Source organism: Oryzias latipes, chromosome 7 (genome assembly GCF_053564925.1).
Source record: "Oryzias latipes strain Hd-rR chromosome 7, Olatipes_Hd-rR_3.1".
Lineage (NCBI taxonomy): Eukaryota > Metazoa > Chordata > Actinopteri > Beloniformes > Adrianichthyidae > Oryzias > Oryzias latipes.
In genome coordinates this window covers 5992501-6013851 of record NC_136243.1, presented here as the reverse complement: position 1 = coordinate 6013851, position 21351 = coordinate 5992501, and the positions used below count along the sequence as shown (strand labels likewise).

At 43.7% G+C, this 21351-nt stretch overlaps 1 protein-coding gene across 2 annotated transcripts in view; it reads left to right on the top strand.

The window, feature by feature from the left end:
• The window catches only part of trim101 (tripartite motif containing 101), a 58192-nt gene that overhangs the window by 22635 nt on the left and 14206 nt on the right, over nt 1–21351 (top strand). For both annotated transcript variants that reach the window (XM_078950107.1, XM_078950106.1), the window contains exons 3-5: nt 19796–19968; nt 20048–20222; nt 20444–20539. In XM_078950107.1, coding sequence (XP_078806233.1) covers nt 19796–19968; nt 20048–20222; nt 20444–20539 — 444 coding nt within the window. The remainder of the gene's footprint in view (nt 1–19795; nt 19969–20047; nt 20223–20443; nt 20540–21351) is intronic.

Below are 21351 nucleotides of genomic sequence, written 5' to 3'. Positions count from 1 at the left end.
ACAGCATAGCTTTTGGTTTCCACAAGAGAAGAACTCCTGACACATCTGCCCTAACAGACAACTACAAGAGGAGTTGAAATGTATAACACGGTGAAGGAGTTTTTGTGCAGAAAAAGGTACAATTAGAAAAGCTGGTAGCAGTGACTGCAGATGGGACTCCTGCTATGATCAATAGACAAACAGGTTTCATCACTCACTGTAAAGCTGACCCAGACTTTCCAAAATGTCTGCATTACTGCTGCGTCATTCACCAGCAGGCCTTATGTGCAGAAGTGATTGGCTCTGGACATATAATGACTCTTATTCTGAAAATCGTAAACAACCTCAGCTGCAAAGCAAAACAGCACAGGATTTTTAAGGTGCTATTGGAGGAGATGTCTGTTGAATATGGTGAATATGAACATTGTGAATCTGAACTTGTATTCTTGACTGACATTACTGGAAAACTAAACCACTTGATCTGCGAGCTGCAAGACAATGGCAAAACTATTTTTTTTTGACCAGCCTGCCTGAGCCAGTGTTTTTCTTGTGGGGATCTTTTCTGCCAGGGCTTGTCAGCTTGGTCAGTGGATGTTGCTGCAGTTGTCTACCTTGCTGGGACAGCTGGAGTTAAACACAGCAGCTCACGGCTCTGAAGTGGACCCCGTTGCTGTCCTAGTCTGGATGGGCACTGTGGCGATGTTCCAACGGCCAGGCTGGCTCCTGGTATAAAGAGATTCCCAAATACCATTTCCTAACCGCAGAGCCAAGGATGTGTTTACATGTTTAGGTCAAAAATGTGATGGACAGCTTCATGTTGTCTATTGATGTAAGTTTAAACCTAAACATGCCACCCTGTTATTAATCCAGTTGATATGGTTCTCCATCTGTGTCTAGGTGATAGAAAAGCATTTTTTTTATATTTAGAGCTCCAAGCAAACAAACAGTTGTCTATATAAAAGAGCTTTTACAATTGTGCACTTTTAGCAGGTCTCTGAGTTCATGTGACCAATGTATGGTGGATTTTCACAGACCTTGTTTAAAACTGAAGGTGAGAGAGACTTAGAGAAATGGCTTCATTGTTCTGGAGTTCTTTGTTTCATCCACAGAAGAGTAGAATTGGTGATTGATTTTGAAAAGCTGCTGAAAAAAGTATCTTTTTCAAATTGCAATTTCTAACTTGGGTTTTACATTTTGTGTTCCATTTTTTGTGCTTTAATTGGGAAGCATTTGTTATTTGTTTGGTGTTTTTAAGGTTCTGCAAATATACACATCATTTTTTAGAGACATTTGTTATCAGTTGTGTTTGTTGATTTGTAGTTTAATTTCATTGGATGTATAGATGTCGTGTGGGGGGGAGGCTCGAGAGCAGGTAGGACCCAGGCGCAGAGACGGGAGGCAAACGGGTTCAGGGCAAGTGGGTTTATTTAACTAACAAAAAGCGCTGCAGAGCAGGATGACAAAACTAAAAACAAAAACTTACTGTGGCATGGCAAGGGACATGGACGCCAGACAAGAAGACGTGATCAACATGAGCAGAAGTTAATGGACCAGCACAGGAGGAAGGCAGAGACAAGACTTATATACAGACAGGGCAGACAAGACACAGGTGAACACGATTAGGGCAGATGGGGACCAAAGGAAGTAAAACTCAAGAAACATGACAAGACAGGAAACCTTTCAAAATAAAACAGGAAACAGAACCAAACAAGACAGAACAAGAACTAAAGCGAAAAAAGACAACAAACTGAAACCATGACAATAGAAAGGAAAAGAAGTTCAAACATTGATTATAAAAAAGGATATAAGAGATAAAAAAAAAAGAAAAAGGAAAAGAAAAAAGATAAAATATTGATTTAATTGCATTTTGAATGAATAAAAAACAATGATTAATAGAATCAGAATCAGAAATCAGAAAAAGTTTTATTGCCAGGTTCAGTAGAGCGCACTTTACAAAACGAGGAATTTGACTTGGTGTATAGTGCAATTAAGAATAAGTTAAAAATTAAGTTAACAACAACAACACACTATATACAGTAGAGTAAGGTGAATTAAAGTGGGAGCACAGATGGGCTGGGATGGTGGGGCCTGTAAGTGGCACCGACAGTCCTTTGGTGGGCGGGGGGGGGGGTCACCTGGGGGAGTTGGGGTTCTGTTCAGCAGGCTGGCTGCAGTGGGGAAGAAGCTGTTCTTGTGGCGCGAGGTCCTGGTCCTGATGGACCGGAGCCTCTTGCCAGAAGGGAGGGGCCGAAAGAGATTATGTCCTGGATGAGAGGGGTTGGCTACAATCCTGGCTGCCCGCCTCCAGGTCCTGGAGATGTGCAGCTCCTGGAGAGACGGGAGGTGGCAGCCGATCACCTTCTCTGCTGAGTGGATGACGCGTTGCAGCTTGGCCTTGTCTCTGGCCGTGGCCGCAGCGAACCAGACTGTGATGGAGGACGTGAGGGTGGATTCGATGATGGCGGTGTAAAAGTCTACCAGCATCTTTTCAGGGAGGTGAAACTTCTTCAGCTGCCTCAGGAAGTACATCCTCTGCTGGACCTTCTTAGTGATGGAGCTGATGTTCTGCTCCCACTTGAGGTCCTGGCTGATGATGGTTCCCAGGAAGCAGAAGGACTCCACAGAGGTCACCGGGGAGTCACAGAGGATGACAGGGGGGAGGGGGGCTGGGGCCTTCCTGAAGTCCACTGTCATCTCCACTGTCTTCAGAGCATTAAGCTCCAGGTTGTTAGCGCTGCACTATGACACCAGCCTGGCTATTTCACTCCTGTAGGCCGACTCATCTCCGTCAGAGATGAGGCCGATGAGTGTGGTGTCGTCAGCAAACTTCAGGAGTTTGACAGACAGGTGACCAGCTGTGCAGCTGTTTGTGTACAGGGAGAGTAACAGGGGTGAAAGGACACAGCCCTGGGGGGATCCGGTGCTTGTGGTCCGAGTATCTGAGACGAGCTTCCCCAGCCTCACATACTGCTGTCTTTCCGTCAGGAAGTCTGTGATCCACCTGCAGGTGGAGTCAGGCACATTCATCTTGGAGAGTTTTTAATACTAAAGATGTATGAAAGACATACCGAAAAAATATGTCTTTCAGTGTTTAACTGGCTGTCTTTGGATTATGCATGCCTGAATAATGGCCATTCTTACTCCTCATCTCTCTGTTCACTGCTTGCTAATTTACATAGCAGGGGTCCCAGCAGGAGGGGGCGGGGTTGTAACACGACTCCTTCAGCAGAGCCAGGCTGAGAGAGGCTTTGACATGTAAGATGTTAGATGTTAGAATGCCAGATGTTAGAATGACCAGTTCATTTTATATCTATGAAAATATTCAGGTAGCTATGGGACATGTTCAGCTATAGGTGTGTGAAAATTGGTGTCGATTGTTGAAACATAAGTTACCATAAAAAAATGTTTGTTTGGAGTCTAGACAGATTTAACACAGGTTTTTGGATGAAAAAGGATTTTTTATAAATCATCTGTTACACTTTTAAGTCTGAAAAAAATATGGAAGGCAGCAAACACAGATCCCTACCGTATTTAATTTTTTTGTGCTGATATTTGAAAGATAAGTTATGCAAAAAAATAGGTGTTTGCAGTTTTGCCTAAAAAGACGTTTTCGGACCTTTTTGGATCAAATGTTGTCTAAAAGTTCACCTGTAACTTCAATCATTCTGAATTTTTTTAGGAAAACTAAACCACTTCAACTGTGATCTGCAAGGCAATGGTAAAACTATATTTTTTATGGAACAGCCTGCAGGGTTTCTTGTGGGGATCTTTTCTGCCAGGGCTTGCCGGCTTGGTCGGTGGTTGTTGCTGTTACCAATCCAGTTGATATGGTTCTCCATCTGTGTCTAAGTGATAAAATCAGAATCAGAATCGTTTATTGTCATTGTACATGGGGATACAATGAAATTGCAGCAGCCTTGGAGTGAAGGAGTTACATAAAATAAAAATAAAAATAGAATAGAAAAAGAAATACTGTATTTACAACTCTTAACAAAAAATGAACAATATGGACAGAAACTGTTAAATATTAAATATTTGTGAATAAAATAGAAAGGAATTACATGAGTTGCTGTGAGCACAGCTTAATAAATATCAAGTTATTGCACAGTGACCCGGTTAGACAGTCAGGATATTGCACGCATTGTAGTAAAATTAGAGTGAGGTGTGGTTGGTGGACGTATGTGCATTCCGTATGATAATTGCCTATGGAAAAAAGCTGTTTCTTAGTCTGTTTGTCCTGGTTCTGATGGACCTGTACCTCCTTCCAGAGGGCAGCAGTTCAAACAGAGGGAAAGCAGAATGGGTGGAGTTAGTGGGGATGCTAGTCACTCTGCTGAGGCAGCGAGACTGGTAAATGTCCTTCAGTGAGGGGAGGGGGCAGCCGATGATCCTCTGCGCTGTCTTTACCACTCTCTGGAGACTCTGCCGTTCTGCTTCAGTGCAGTGGGAAAACCACACTGTGATGCCATAGGACAGAATGCTCTCAATGGTTGAGCGGTAGAACGTTACCAGCAGCTCCTGGCTGACGTCGTTCCTCCTAAGTTTTCTCAGGAAGTGCAGGCGTTGCTGGGCCTTCCTGATGACAGTCATGGTGTTGTTAGACCATGTGAGGTCAGCAGAGATGGTGGTGCCCAGGAGGGTGAAGCTGTGGACCCTCTCCACACAGTTTCCATCGATGTAGAGTGGGGGTGGATCTGTTCTGTTTTTTCTGAAGTCCAGGATGATCTCCTTGGTCTTGGTGGTGTTCAGGATGAGGTTATTAGCCTGACACCACCTTGAGAGTTTCAGGACTTCGTCTCTGTAGGCCGTCTCGTCGTCCCCAGAGATCAGCCCCACCACAGTAGTGTCGTCTGCAAACTTCACCACGGTGTTGCTGGTGTGGGCTGGTCTGCAGTCTGCTGTGTACAGTGTGTACAGCAGAGGACTCAGCACACATCCCTGTGTGGAGCCTGTGCTCAGCGTCCGGGTGGAGAAGAGGTGGGGGTCAAGTTTGACTGTCTGTGGTCTGTTTGTCAGGAAGTCCTTGATCCACGTGCAGGTGAGTGGGTGGAGTCCTAGTTCAGACAGTTTGTTGACCAGAATGTCAGGAATGATTGTGTTAAAGGCTGAGCTATAGTCCACAAAGAGCATCCTGGCGTAGGTGTCTCTGTGTTCCAGGTGGCTCAGCGCAGTGTGGAGGGTGATGGAAATGGCATCATCCGTTGATCTGTTTGCTTTGTAAGCAAACTGGTGGGGGACGAAGAATGGAGGGAGGGAGTCTTTGATGTGTCCCAGGAGCAGCCGCTCCAGACACTTTGTGATGACAGCAGTGAGTGCAACTGGGCGGAAGTCCGTGAGGAAGGCTGTGGATGAGGACTTTTTGGGTATCGGGATGATAGTGGATGACTTCAGGCAAGCAGGGATGAAAGCCTGAGCTAGCGACAGGTTGAAGATTTTTGTGAAGACCTGGGAGAGTTGATCGGCGCAGGCCCGCAGAACCTTTCCGGGAACTCCATCAGGTCCCGCCGCTTTCCTGGGGTTTACCCTGCTGAACATCCGTGTCATCCGTGCCACGTCCATAAAGGCATTGTTTTTATATTTAGAGCTCTAAGCAACCAAACAGTTGTCTATATAAAAGAGCTTTTACAATTGTGCACTTTTAGCAGGCTGAAAAAATTATCTTTTTAAAATTGCCATTTCAAATTTGGGTTTTAAATTTTGTGTTCCATTTTTCTGTGCTTGTATTGGAAGGATTTGTTATTATTTTGTTTAAAAGTGCTACATATTGTATATACACATAATTTATTTAGAGAAATTTGCTATACGTTGTGTTTTTTGGTTTTGTAGTTTAATTTCATTGGATTTATATTAAGGAAAAGAAGTTGCAGCATTGATTAAAAAAGGATAAAAGAGACATTTACTGTCTAAGTCTTATGTTACATCTGTAGAACTGTACTGAGAGTTGGGTTTTGTTTTGGAGCACATTCATATGTTTTGTTTGTAAAAAAAAAGATAAAATATTAAGTTAATTGCATTTTACATGACTAGAAAAGCAATGATTATTCATAAAAATCTATGAAAGACATACAAAACAAATGAAAAAGCATTCTGCCCTCCCTCTTGTGTCTAAACTATTGTCACCTCACTTCTGGGTTAGTTAGCATATAAACAGGCAGCTGGTGTGTGTGTGGGGGGGGGGGGGGGGGGTGAAATTTGACTCCAGCAACAGGGCGGATTGAGGAGCAGGCTGCAGCATGAGGAAAAGACTAAAGCATGTAAGAGGAAATGACATCCTACAGTTGACCAGTTCATTTTATATCTGTAAAGAATATTCAAGAAGCATTTAGACATGTTCAGCTATATGCGTGTGAAACTTGGTGTGGATATTTGAAGCATAAGTAATTTTAAAACACACTTGTTTGGAGTCCAGACGGAAAAAGCACAGGTTTTGGGATGAATCAGGATTTTTTTAAAATCATCTGTTTCACCTGGACTTCTGAAAAAAATATGGAAGGCAGCAAACACAGATCCCTACATTTAAAAAAATAAATGGTGTTGATATATGATGATTAAGTTATGAAAAAAAATAGGTGTTTGTAGTTTTGCCTAAAAAGACGTTTTCGGACCTTTTTGGATGTAATGCTCTCTAAGATGTCACCTGTAACTTCAATCATTCTGAATTTTTTTAGGAAGCAGTAGCACATAAATGCCTATGAAAGTTGAATTCTTGGTGCTGATAACCTAAACAGAATTTATGCTAAAAATCTTTGTTCAGTCCAAAATTTCATTAAAAAAATCAAGTGATGAAGTTTCTCGTAGACCCTATAGTGTTACATATCAAAGCTGGAGGTTATTAAAGGCATCTAATTCTGAAATCTCAGCTTCCTGAGACAAACGGCTGATTTATAATAAATTTCTATTATTTGGGTGCACATAATCGACCACTTCCTGTTACGCAGGCACCGTCAGGTGTACACCCAAGAAACTTTACATGATGAGAGAGGACCCTTCTGAGTATCTCCAGTTTTAATTTCATGCACATCGGACAAAGCAAAGAGAAAATACAGGGCAGAATGTGCCCAATGCAATAACTAGGTGGCGCTATAGAGCTCGTCCAAGATTGTCATATCCATGGGTTCAGAATAGAAGCTTCATCATATCCATTGAATTTCAGTGAGATTGGACAAGGAATGTGCACGTGAGAGCAACTTTTGTGTGCATAGCGAGATGCCCAACTTTGCCGCTCTGTCACGACCACACCCCCGCATTGAAAGTTATGGTTTTTTGTCAGAGTAAACTTCAATGGCTTTTCAACAGGTGGACGTCATTTTCAGGTGTGTCGGCTCATCCTACTCAGAGCAGTGATGCTCCAAGTAAAACATGTCATTTCATCTTGCCAGCAGGTGGCGCTACACTTTTTCCAGATTTTTTCACTGCAGATGTGTTCAGAGTCAGACTACAATCATGCACAACAATTTTGGATCAGATTGGATTATGCATGGCTGAGTAATGGCCATTTTTCTTTTCATGGCGTGTTTTCGAAACGACCTCCAATTTTGACGCGCCGCCATGGTCACAAACATCCATAAAAACTTAAAAGCTTTGCAATTTAACATCGGACATGTGTCTAGTTTACAAAACCAAAGTTTGGAGTCATTACTCTCAAATCTCTAGGAGGAGTTCGTTCTAGAGCGAGGCCTGCAAATGACCAAAATACAGCAAAAATGACATATTGTCATCAAAATATCAGACTTCCTGTGCGACTGACATCTTGGTCCCAAGAGACTTTTTTGTAGGTTTCTATCCGATGAACATGTCCTGAAAAAATCAAGCTTGTATGTCAAAGCATATGCGGGGGCTCGGGACAAATATCACTGTAGGTGGCGCTGTCGAGCCGTTTTTGTGCGCCCATGCCAATCTCCTGTAAAATACGAAATTTTTCGCGACTCCTGATGTGTGTGCCAAATTTGGTGAGTTTTGGGGTATGTTAAAGGCCTCAAAAAGGCGACTCTTCCGTCGGAAGAAAAAGAATAATAATAATTAAAGCTACAAGTAGCATTTAGCGGGCCCGAGCACGTGCGACCGCATGGCACGAGCGACCGCCCCGTGAGCAACGCCCTGCTCGAGCCATTCTCGTCGTTTTTTCTTGTCCATTCTGGAGCTCCAAGCTATTGTTAATACGACAGCAGCCTGGGGGGGGGGGGGGGGGGGGGGGGGGGCTGTAATCTGTTGCCTTAAGGGACAAAGACTTTTGCATATAGCATGAAAAAAATTCAAGCAATGATGATAATTGCTATCACTGTCCCTAAGGATGAGAACAATAGAACTCATTCAATTTCCACTACAATGTCTAGATGAGTGTCAGCTATGTCTGATAACTTGGCCAATTAGCTGGACCGGGATCTTGCAAAGTGCAGGTGGTTAACGTCCAGTGTGATGAGTCTGTGGACGGCAACAGTACAGCATAGCTTTTGGTTTCCACAAGAGGAGAACTCCTGACACATCTGCCCTAACAGACAACTACAAGAGGAGTTGAAATGTATAACACGGTGAAGGAGTTTTTGTGCAGAAAAAGGTACAATTAGAAAAGCTGGTAGCAGTGACTGCAGATGGGACTCCTGCTATGATCAATAGACAAACAGGTTTCATCACTCACTGTAAAGCTGACCCAGACTTTCCAAAATGTCTGCATTACTGCTGCGTCATTCACCAGCAGGCCTTATGTGCAGAAGTGATTGGCTCTGGACATATAATGACTCTTATTCTGAAAATCGTAAACAACCTCAGCTGCAAAGCTAAACAGCACAGGATTTTTAAGGTGCTATTGGAGGAGATGTCTGTTGAATATGGTGAATATGAACATTGTGAATCTGAACTTGCATTCTTGACTGACATTACTGGAAAACTAAACCACTTGATCTGCGAGCTGCAAGACAATGGCAAAACTATTTTTTTTTGACCAGCCTGCCTGAGCCAGTGTTTTTCTTGTGGGGATCTTTTCTGCCAGGGCTTGTCAGCTTGGTCAGTGGATGTTGCTGCAGTTGTCTCCCTTGCTGGGACAGCTGGAGTTAAACACAGCAGCTCACGGCTCTGAAGTGGACCCCGTTGCTGTCCCAGTCTGGATGGGCACTGTGGCGATGTTCCAATGGCCAGGCTGGCTCCTGGTATAAAGAGATTCCCAAATACCATTTCCTAACCGCAGAGCCAAGGATGTGTTTACATGTTTAGGTCAAAAATGTGATGGACCGCTTCATGTTGTCTAAACATGCCACCCTGTTATTAATCCAGTTGATATGGTTCTCCATCTGTGTCTAGGTGATAGAAAAGCATTTTTTTTTATATTTAGAGCTCTAAGCAAACAAACAGTTGTCTATATAAAAGAGCTTTTACAATTGTGCACTTTTAGCAGGTCTCTGAGTTCATGTGACCAATGTATGGTGGCTTTTCACAGACCTTGTTTAAAACTGAAGGTGAGAGAGACTTAGAGAAATGGCTTCATTGTTCTGGAGTTCTTTGTTTCATCCACAGAAGAGTAGAATTGGTGATTGATTTTGAAAAGCTGCTGAAAAAAGTATCTTTTTCAAATTGCAATTTCTAACTTGGGTTTTACATTTTGTGTTCCATTTTTTGTGCTTTAATTGGGAAGCATTTGTTATTTGTTTGGTGTTTTTAAGGTTCTGCAAATATACACATCATTTTTTAGAGACATTTGTTATCAGTTGTGTTTGTTGATTTGTAGTTTAATTTCATTGCATGTATAGATGTCGTGTGGGGGGGAGGCTCGAGAGCAGGTAGGACCCAGGCGCAGAGACGGGAGGCAAACGGGTTCAGGGCAAGTGGGTTTATTTAACTAACAAAAAGCGCTGCAGAGCAGGATGACAAAACTAAAAACAAAAACTTACTGTGGCATGGCAAGGGACATGGACGCCAGACAAGAAGACGTGATCAACATGAGCAGAAGTTAATGGACCAGCACAGGAGGAAGGCAGAGACAAGACTTATATACAGACAGGGCAGACAAGACACAGGTGAACACGATTAGGGCAGATGGGGACCAAAGGAAGTAAAACTCAAAAACATGACAAGACAGGAAACCTTTCAAAATAAAACAGGAAACAGAACCAAACAAGACAGAACAAGAACTAAAGCGAAAAAAAAGACAACAAACTGAAACCATGACAATAGAAAGGAAAAGAAGTTCAAACATTGATTATAAAAAAGGATATAAGAGATAAAAAAAAAAGAAAAAGGAAAAGAAAAAAGATAAAATATTGATTTAATTGCATTTTGAATGAATAAAAAACAATGATTAATAGAATCAGAATCAGAAATCAGAAAAAGTTTTATTGCCAGGTTCAGTAGAGCGCACTTTACAAAACGAGGAATTTGACTTGGTGTATAGTGCAATTAAGAATAAGTTAAAAATTAAGTTAACAACAACAACACACTATATACAGTAGAGTAAGGTGAATTAAAGTGGGAGCACAGATGGGCTGGGATGGTGGGGCCTGTAAGTGGCACCGACAGTCCTTTGGTGGGCGGGGGGGGGGGAGGGGGGTCACCTGGGGGAGTTGGGGTTCTGTTCAGCAGGCTGGCTGCAGTGGGGAAGAAGCTGTTCTTGTGGCGCGAGGTCCTGGTCCTGATGGACCGGAGCCTCTTGCCAAAAGGGAGGGGCCGAAAGAGATTATGTCCTGGATGAGAGGGGTTGGCTACAATCCTGGCTGCCCGCCTCCAGGTCCTGGAGATGTGCAGCTCCTGGAGAGACGGGAGGTGGCAGCCGATCACCTTCTCTGCTGAGTGGATGACGCGTTGCAGCTTGGCCTTGTCTCTGGCCGTGGCCGCAGCGAACCAGACTGTGATGGAGGACGTGAGGGTGGATTCGATGATGGCGGTGTAAAAGTCTACCAGCATCTTTTCAGGGAGGTGAAACTTCTTCAGCTGCCTCAGGAAGTACATCCTCTGCTGGACCTTCTTAGTGATGGAGCTGATGTTCTGCTCCCACTTGAGGTCCTGGCTGATGATGGTTCCCAGGAAGCAGAAGGACTCCACAGAGGTCACCGGGGAGTCACAGAGGATGACAGGGGGGAGGGGGGCTGGGGCCTTCCTGAAGTCCACTGTCATCTCCACTGTCTTCAGAGCATTAAGCTCCAGGTTGTTAGCGCTGCACTATGACACCAGCCTGGCTATTTCACTCCTGTAGGCCGACTCATCTCCGTCAGAGATGAGGCCGATGAGTGTGGTGTCGTCAGCAAACTTCAGGAGTTTGACAGACAGGTGACCAGCTGTGCAGCTGTTTGTGTACAGGGAGAGTAACAGGGGTGAAAGGACACAGCCCTGGGGGGATCCGGTGCTTGTGGTCCGAGTATCTGAGACGAGCTTCCCCAGCCTCACATACTGCTGTCTGTCCGTCAGGAAGTCTGTGATCCACCTGCAGGTGGAGTCAGGCACATTCATCTTGGAGAGTTTTTAATACTAAAGATGTATGAAAGACATACCGAAAAAATATGTCTTTCAGTGTTTAACTGGCTGTCTTTGGATTATGCATGCCTGAGTAATGACCATTCTTACTCCTCATCTCTCTGTTCACTGCTTGCTAATTTACATAGCAGGGGTCCCAGCAGGAGGGGGCGGGGTTGTAACACGACTCCTTGAGCAGAGCCAGGCTGAGAGAGGCTTTGACATGTAAGATGTTAGATGTTAGAATGCCAGATGTTAGAATGACCAGTTCATTTTATATCTATGAAAATATTCAGGGAGCTATGGGACATGTTCAGCTTTAGGTCTGTGAAAATTGGTGTCGATTGTTGAAACATAAGTTACCATAAAAAAATGTTTGTTTGGAGTCTAGACAGATTTAACACAGGTTTTTGGATGAAAAGGATTTTTTATAAATCATCTGTTACACTTTTAAGTCTGAAAAAAATATGGAAGGCAGCAAACACAGATCCCTACCGTTTTTAATTTTTTTGTGCTGATATTTGAAAGATAAGTTATGCAAAAAAATAGGTGTTTGCAGTTTTGCCTAAAAAGACGTTTTCGGACCTTTTTGGATGTAACGCTCTCTAAGATGTCACCTGTAACTTCAATCATTCTGAATTTTTTTAGGAAGCAGTAGCACATAAATGCCTATGAAAGTTGAATTCTTGGTGCTGATAACCTAAACAGAATTTATGCTAAAAATCTTTGTTCAGTCCAAAATTTCATTAAAAAAATCAAGTGATGAAGTTTCTCGTAGACCCTATTGTGTTACATATCAAAGCTGGAGGTTATTAAAGGCATCTAATTCTGAAATCTCAGCTTCCTGAGACAAACGGCTGATTTATAATAAATTTCTATTATTTGGGTGCACATAATCGACCACTTCCTGTTACGCAGGCACCGTCAGGTGTACACCCATGAAACTTTACATGATGAGAGAAGACCCTTCTGAGTATCTCCAGTTTTAATTTCATGCACATCGGACAAAGCAAAGAGAAAATACAGGGCAGAATGTGCCCCATGCAATAACTAGGTGGCGCTACAGAGCTCGTCCAAGATTGTCATATCCATGGGTTCAGAATAGAAGCTTCATCATATCCATTGAATTTCAGTGAGATTGGACAAGGAATGTGCACGTGAAAGCAACTTTTGTGTGCATGGCGAGATGCCCAACTTTGCCGTTCTGTCACGACCACACCCCCGCATTGAAAGTTATGGTTTTTTGTCAGAGTAAACTTCAATGGCTTTTCAACAGGTGGACGTCATTTTCAGGTGTGTCGGCTCATCCTACTCGGAGCAGTGATGCTCCAAGTAAAACATGTCATTTCCTCTTGCCAGCAGGTGGCGCTACACTTTTTCCAGATTTTTTCACTGCAGATGTGTTCAGAGTCAGACTACAATCATGCACATCAATTTTGGATCAGATTGGATTATGCATGGCTGAGTAATGGCCATTTTTCTTTTCATGGCGTGTTTTCGAAACGACCTCCAATTTTGACGCGCCGCCATGGTCACAAACATCCATAAAAACTTAAAAGCTTTGCAATTTAACATCGGACATGTGTTTAGTTTACAAAACCAAAGTTTGGAGTCATTATTCATAAATCTCTAGGAGGAGTTCGTTCTAGAAGGAGGCCTACAAATGTCCAAAATAGAGCAAAAATGACATATTGACACCAATATAGCAGACTTCCTGTGCGACTGACAGCTTGGTACCAAGAGACTTTTTTGTAGGTTTCCATCTGATGAACATGTCCTGAAAAAATCAAGCTTGTATGTCAAAGCATATGCGGGGGCTCGGGACAAATGTCACTGTAGGTGGCGCTGTCGAGCCGTTTTTGTGCGCCCATGCCAATCTTCTGTAAAATACGAAATTTTTCGCGACTCCTGATGTGTGTGCCAAATTTGGTGAGTTTTGGGGTATGTTAAAGGCCTCAAAAAGGCGACTCTTCCGTCGGAAGAAAAAGAATAATAATAATTAAAGCTACAAGTAGCATTTAGCGGGCCCGAGCACGTGCGACCGCATGGCACGAGCGACCGCCCCGTGAGCAACGCCCTGCTCGAGCCATTCTCGTCGTTTTTTCTTGTCCATTCTGGAGCTCCAAGCTATTGTTAATACGACAGCAGCCTGGGGGGGGGGGGGGGGGGGGGGGGGGGGGGCTGTAATCTGTTGCCTTAAGGGACAAAGACTTTTGCATATAGCATGAAAAAAATTCAAGCAATGATGATAATTGCTATCACTGTCCCTAAGGATGAGAACAATAGAACTCATTCAATTTCCACTACAATGTCTAGATGAGTGTCAGCTATGTCTGATAACTTGGCCAATTAGCTGGACCGGGATCTTGCAAAGTGCAGGTGGTTAACGTCCAGTGTGATGAGTCTGTGGACGGCAACAGTACAGCATAGCTTTTGGTTTCCACAAGAGGAGAACTCCTGACACATCTGCCCTAACAGACAACTACAAGAGGAGTTGAAATGTATAACACGGTGAAGGAGTTTTTGTGCAGAAAAAGGTACAATTAGAAAAGCTGGTAGCAGTGACTGCAGATGGGACTCCTGCTATGATCAATAGACAAACAGGTTTCATCACTCACTGTAAAGCTGACCCAGACTTTCCAAAATGTCTGCATTACTGCTGCGTCATTCACCAGCAGGCCTTATGTGCAGAAGTGATTGGCTCTGGACATATAATGACTCTTATTCTGAAAATCGTAAACAACCTCAGCTGCAAAGCTAAACAGCACAGGATTTTTAAGGTGCTATTGGAGGAGATGTCTGTTGAATATGGTGAATATGAACATTGTGAATCTGAACTTGCATTCTTGACTGACATTACTGGAAAACTAAACCACTTGATCTGCGAGCTGCAAGACAATGGCAAAACTATTTTTTTTTGACCAGCCTGCCTGAGCCAGTGTTTTTCTTGTGGGGATCTTTTCTGCCAGGGCTTGTCAGCTTGGTCAGTGGATGTTGCTGCAGTTGTCTCCCTTGCTGGGACAGCTGGAGTTAAACACAGCAGCTCACGGCTCTGAAGTGGACCCCGTTGCTGTCCCAGTCTGGATGGGCACTGTGGCGATGTTCCAATGGCCAGGCTGGCTCCTGGTATAAAGAGATTCCCAAATACCATTTCCTAACCGCAGAGCCAAGGATGTGTTTACATGTTTAGGTCAAAAATGTGATGGACCGCTTCATGTTGTCTAAACATGCCACCCTGTTATTAATCCAGTTGATATGGTTCTCCATCTGTGTCTAGGTGATAGAAAAGCATTTTTTTTTATATTTAGAGCTCTAAGCAAACAAACAGTTGTCTATATAAAAGAGCTTTTACAATTGTGCACTTTTAGCAGGTCTCTGAGTTCATGTGACCAATGTATGGTGGCTTTTCACAGACCTTGTTTAAAACTGAAGGTGAGAGAGACTTAGAGAAATGGCTTCATTGTTCTGGAGTTCTTTGTTTCATCCACAGAAGAGTAGAATTGGTGATTGATTTTGAAAAGCTGCTGAAAAAAGTATCTTTTTCAAATTGCAATTTCTAACTTGGGTTTTACATTTTGTGTTCCATTTTTTGTGCTTTAATTGGGAAGCATTTGTTATTTGTTTGGTGTTTTTAAGGTTCTGCAAATATACACATCATTTTTTAGAGACATTTGTTATCAGTTGTGTTTGTTGATTTGTAGTTTAATTTCATTGCATGTATAGATGTCGTGTGGGGGGGAGGCTCGAGAGCAGGTAGGACCCAGGCGCAGAGACGGGAGGCAAACGGGTTCAGGGCAAGTGGGTTTATTTAACTAACAAAAAGCGCTGCAGAGCAGGATGACAAAACTAAAAACAAAAACTTACTGTGGCATGGCAAGGGACATGGACGCCAGACAAGAAGACGTGATCAACATGAGCAGAAGTTAATGGACCAGCACAGGAGGAAGGCAGAGACAAGACTTATATACAGACAGGGCAGACAAGACACAGGTGAACACGATTAGGGCAGATGGGGACCAAAGGAAGTAAAACTCAAAAACATGACAAGACAGGAAACCTTTCAAAATAAAACAGGAAACAGAACCAAACAAGACAGAACAAGAACTAAAGCGAAAAAAAAGACAACAAACTGAAACCATGACAATAGAAAGGAAAAGAAGTTCAAACATTGATTATAAAAAAGGATATAAGAGATAAAAAAAAAAGAAAAAGGAAAAGAAAAAAGATAAAATATTGATTTAATTGCATTTTGAATGAATAAAAAACAATGATTAATAGAATCAGAATCAGAAATCAGAAAAAGTTTTATTGCCAGGTTCAGTAGAGCGCACTTTACAAAACGAGGAATTTGACTTGGTGTATAGTGCAATTAAGAATAAGTTAAAAATTAAGTTAACAACAACAACACACTATATACAGTAGAGTAAGGTGAATTAAAGTGGGAGCACAGATGGGCTGGGATGGTGGGGCCTGTAAGTGGCACCGACAGTCCTTTGGTGGGCGGGGGGGGGGGAGGGGGGTCACCTGGGGGAGTTGGGGTTCTGTTCAGCAGGCTGGCTGCAGTGGGGAAGAAGCTGTTCTTGTGGCGCGAGGTCCTGGTCCTGATGGACCGGAGCCTCTTGCCAAAAGGGAGGGGCCGAAAGAGATTATGTCCTGGATGAGAGGGGTTGGCTACAATCCTGGCTGCCCGCCTCCAGGTCCTGGAGATGTGCAGCTCCTGGAGAGACGGGAGGTGGCAGCCGATCACCTTCTCTGCTGAGTGGATGACGCGTTGCAGCTTGGCCTTGTCTCTGGCCGTGGCCGCAGCGAACCAGACTGTGATGGAGGACGTGAGGGTGGATTCGATGATGGCGGTGTAAAAGTCTACCAGCATCTTTTCAGGGAGGTGAAACTTCTTCAGCTGCCTCAGGAAGTACATCCTCTGCTGGACCTTCTTAGTGATGGAGCTGATGTTCTGCTCCCACTTGAGGTCCTGGCTGATGATGGTTCCCAGGAAGCAGAAGGACTCCACAGAGGTCACCGGGGAGTCACAGAGGATGACAGGGGGGAGGGGGGCTGGGGCCTTCCTGAAGTCCACTGTCATCTCCACTGTCTTCAGAGCATTAAGCTCCAGGTTGTTAGCGCTGCACTATGACACCAGCCTGGCTATTTCACTCCTGTAGGCCGACTCATCTCCGTCAGAGATGAGGCCGATGAGTGTGGTGTCGTCAGCAAACTTCAGGAGTTTGACAGACAGGTGACCAGCTGTGCAGCTGTTTGTGTACAGGGAGAGTAACAGGGGTGAAAGGACACAGCCCTGGGGGGATCCGGTGCTTGTGGTCCGAGTATCTGAGACGAGCTTCCCCAGCCTCACATACTGCTGTCTGTCCGTCAGGAAGTCTGTGATCCACCTGCAGGTGGAGTCAGGCACATTCATCTTGGAGAGTTTTTAATACTAAAGATGTATGAAAGACATACCGAAAAAATATGTCTTTCAGTGTTTAACTGGCTGTCTTTGGATTATGCATGCCTGAGTAATGACCATTCTTACTCCTCATCTCTCTGTTCACTGCTTGCTAATTTACATAGCAGGGGTCCCAGCAGGAGGGGGCGGGGTTGTAACACGACTCCTTGAGCAGAGCCAGGCTGAGAGAGGCTTTGACATGTAAGATGTTAGATGTTAGAATGCCAGATGTTAGAATGACCAGTTCATTTTATATCTATGAAAATATTCAGGGAGCTATGGGACATGTTCAGCTTTAGGTCTGTGAAAATTGGTGTCGATTGTTGAAACATAAGTTACCATAAAAAAATGTTTGTTTGGAGTCTAGACAGATTTAACACAGGTTTTTGGATGAAAAGGATTTTTTATAAATCATCTGTTACACTTTTAAGTCTGAAAAAAATATGGAAGGCAGCAAACACAGATCCCTACCGTTTTTAATTTTTTTGTGCTGATATTTGAAAGATAAGTTATGCAAAAAAATAGGTGTTTGCAGTTTTGCCTAAAAAGACGTTTTCGGACCTTTTTGGATGTAACGCTCTCTAAGATGTCACCTGTAACTTCAATCATTCTGAATTTTTTTAGGAAGCAGTAGCACATAAATGCCTATGAAAGTTGAATTCTTGGTGCTGATAACCTAAACAGAATTTATGCTAAAAATCTTTGTTCAGTCCAAAATTTCATTAAAAAAATCAAGTGATGAAGTTTCTCGTAGACCCTATTGTGTTACATATCAAAGCTGGAGGTTATTAAAGGCATCTAATTCTGAAATCTCAGCTTCCTGAGACAAACGGCTGATTTATAATAAATTTCTATTATTTGGGTGCACATAATCGACCACTTCCTGTTACGCAGGCACCGTCAGGTGTACACCCATGAAACTTTACATGATGAGAGAAGACCCTTCTGAGTATCTCCAGTTTTAATTTCATGCACATCGGACAAAGCAAAGAGAAAATACAGGGCAGAATGTGCCCCATGCAATAACTAGGTGGCGCTACAGAGCTCGTCCAAGATTGTCATATCCATGGGTTCAGAATAGAAGCTTCATCATATCCATTGAATTTCAGTGAGATTGGACAAGGAATGTGCACGTGAAAGCAACTTTTGTGTGCATGGCGAGATGCCCAACTTTGCCGTTCTGTCACGACCACACCCCCGCATTGAAAGTTATGGTTTTTTGTCAGAGTAAACTTCAATGGCTTTTCAACAGGTGGACGTCATTTTCAGGTGTGTCGGCTCATCCTACTCGGAGCAGTGATGCTCCAAGTAAAACATGTCATTTCCTCTTGCCAGCAGGTGGCGCTACACTTTTTCCAGATTTTTTCACTGCAGATGTGTTCAGAGTCAGACTACAATCATGCACATCAATTTTGGATCAGATTGGATTATGCATGGCTGAGTAATGGCCATTTTTCTTTTCATGGCGTGTTTTCGAAACGACCTCCAATTTTGACGCGCCGCCATGGTCACAAACATCCATAAAAACTTAAAAGCTTTGCAATTTAACATCGGACATGTGTTTAGTTTACAAAACCAAAGTTTGGAGTCATTATTCATAAATCTCTAGGAGGAGTTCGTTCTAGAAGGAGGCCTACAAATGTCCAAAATAGAGCAAAAATGACATATTGACACCAATATAGCAGACTTCCTGTGCGACTGACAGCTTGGTACCAAGAGACTTTTTTGTAGGTTTCCATCTGATGAACATGTCCTGAAAAAATCAAGCTTGTATGTCAAAGCATATGCGGGGGCTCGGGACAAATGTCACTGTAGGTGGCGCTGTCGAGCCGTTTTTGTGCGCCCATGCCAATCTTCTGTAAAATACGAAATTTTTCGCGACTCCTGATGTGTGTGCCAAATTTGGTGAGTTTTGGGGTATGTTAAAGGCCTCAAAAAGGCGACTCTTCCGTCGGAAGAAAAAGAATAATAATAATAATAACTCTTACAGATACAATAGGGTCCTTGCACTCCGTGCTCGGGCCCTAATAACTCTTACAGATACAATAGGGTCCTTGCACTCCGTGCTCGGGCCCTAATAATAAACCTAACAGATACAATAGGGTCCTTGCACTCCGTGCTCGGGCCCTAATAAACCTAACAGATACAATAGGGTCCTTGCACTCCGTGCTCGGGCCCTAATAATAAACATTCGAATTACAATAGGGTCCTTGCACTCCGTGCTCGGGCCCTAATAATAATAACTCTAACAGATACAATAGGGTCCTTGCACTCCGTGCTCGGGCCCTAATAATAAACCTAACAGATACAATAGGGTCCTTGCACTCCGTGCTCGGGCCCTAATAATAAACCTAACAGATACAATAGGGTCCTTGCACTCCGTGCTCGGGCCCTAATAATAATAATAATAATAACTCTAACAGATACAATAGGGTCCTTGCACTCCGTGCTCGGGCCCTAATAATAATAATGCCTTACTTTGTTACTGAAAAGGTTAAACTTTGTAATGAGTTCCTCCTACTCTCTCATTGGCTGGTTCCTTTGGAGAGGATCACACCTCAAAGGGATTTGATGGACTTGAAGTGAAAAAGCCTGGAGGATGGAGACGTAAAAGGGGGGAAATTAAAGGAGAGTAGAAGCTGATTGGTTGGGTTAAGAGAAGAGAAGATCCCATTGGTTCAGAGTGGTGAGGCCGAAGTCCAGAGGTAGACTGACACACTCCACACATCTGAACAGACTGACTCTCACTGAAGTGACACCAAAGTTCCTTGTGAACCTTTGAGAGCTGAAGGGACGTGTTTAACGATGTCAAGGACTGTCTTCAAGTTGAGTCACAGCCTCTAGACTTAAAGCTGTTCTTCACTTAGTCCATTTCAGTAATGATTGTGTTGACTTTAACTGTTCCATAACAGCCTTTTCCCGATGGCGTTTGTGCAGCCATCTTTGTTCCAGGCGCGGACCACCATGCTGGTGAACAGCGGTCGTTTCCGCTGCCCAACCTGCAGGCACGAGGTGGTGTTGGATCGCCATGGGGTCTATGGCCTCCAGAGGAACCTGCTGGTGGAAAACATCATCGACATCTACAAACAGGAAAGCAGCAGAGCAGCCAGGTGGGAGGAGCAGAGCGAAACCGAGCCGGCCAACGAGACACCTGATTCCAGACGACTAACAGAAACCGTCTCTCTGTAGCCCTGCCTCCCCCCCACCGCTTCCTGCAGAGCTAACATGCTCTGATCATGAGGGGGAGAAGGTGAACATCTACTGCCTCACCTGTCAAGTGCCCACCTGTTCTCTCTGCAAAGTGTTTGGGGGTCATCAGTCCTGCCAGGTGGCTCCTCTGATGGACGTCTACCAGCGGCAGAAGGTAGATTTCCCATCTGCAGACCTTTCATGACTGTGAATGTCAAAAAAACAGGGGAAAATCATTCATTTTTTACTCAAGTTTTTTGTAAAAAATGAATATTTTCTTGATCATATTGGGTATGTAGCCACAAACACATGCTCTCAGTTTATCTTTAAAAATATAATGATGTCAAAGAGAAATGAGTTTCTTGAGCCGACCGATAAATTACTGTTGTGTTTTAGGAGACGCTGAGTGAAGGAGTCACATCTTTGGAGGCTTTCAAGGAAAAACTGAGGACTCACATCAGTGAGCTTCAGGAGACTTGCAAACACATCGAGGTCAGTGACTCTTTTTCATTTTAGGAAAATGAAAGCACCAGTTTCGGTTGTGATGACATCTCTTTCTAGAGTTCATGAGTGGCTCTCAACTGGTTTTTGAACCGCTTTTGTTTTGAAAGTCCATCTTTCATCCTTTTCTAGTCATTTGTCAGGCTAGTTAGTCTATCTCTCAGGCTACGTTCACACTGCAGGCTGAAACGACCCAATTCCGAATTTTTTGCCCCTAAGCGGCCCAATTCCGATCTTTTCATGACAGTCTGAATGACACAGATCCGATCTTTTCAATTGCGACCCAGGCCCCGTGGGTTTGCCGTCCTGAATCCGAATTGTAGCCGTTCTTTTCAATTGCGACCGCCGTCTGACCGGCCAGGCGACTTGATTCCGAACTGTACGTCATCGACACGCAACAAACGTCATCATTTTGCGTTGAAGTAGGCGGGAACGAGAACGTAAACATCAACCATGGTGGACGATGCTGCTGAGACCAGTCAGTGGAAGGGAAGCAGGTCACGGATTGGATTAATATTTGGGCTGATCGCTCTTTTCAGGCCAAACTCCAGGGCTCTGATCGCAACTGGGCGGTTTATGAAAACATTTCCAGATAAATGGCAGAGCGTGGTGTTGAACCTTTCCCGCGATAACCTTTTTTTCTTTCTCCTTTCCCACCGTGCTCAGAAGCGCGGGGGACCCAGGCGATCCTCCTCCTCCTCCCTGTTCTGATCCTTAGATTCTCCAGAACGGGTTAATAAAGAGTCCATAGCATTTATTTGGGGGGAAAACCTTCTTTTATTACCGTCCTCCGTAACACACAA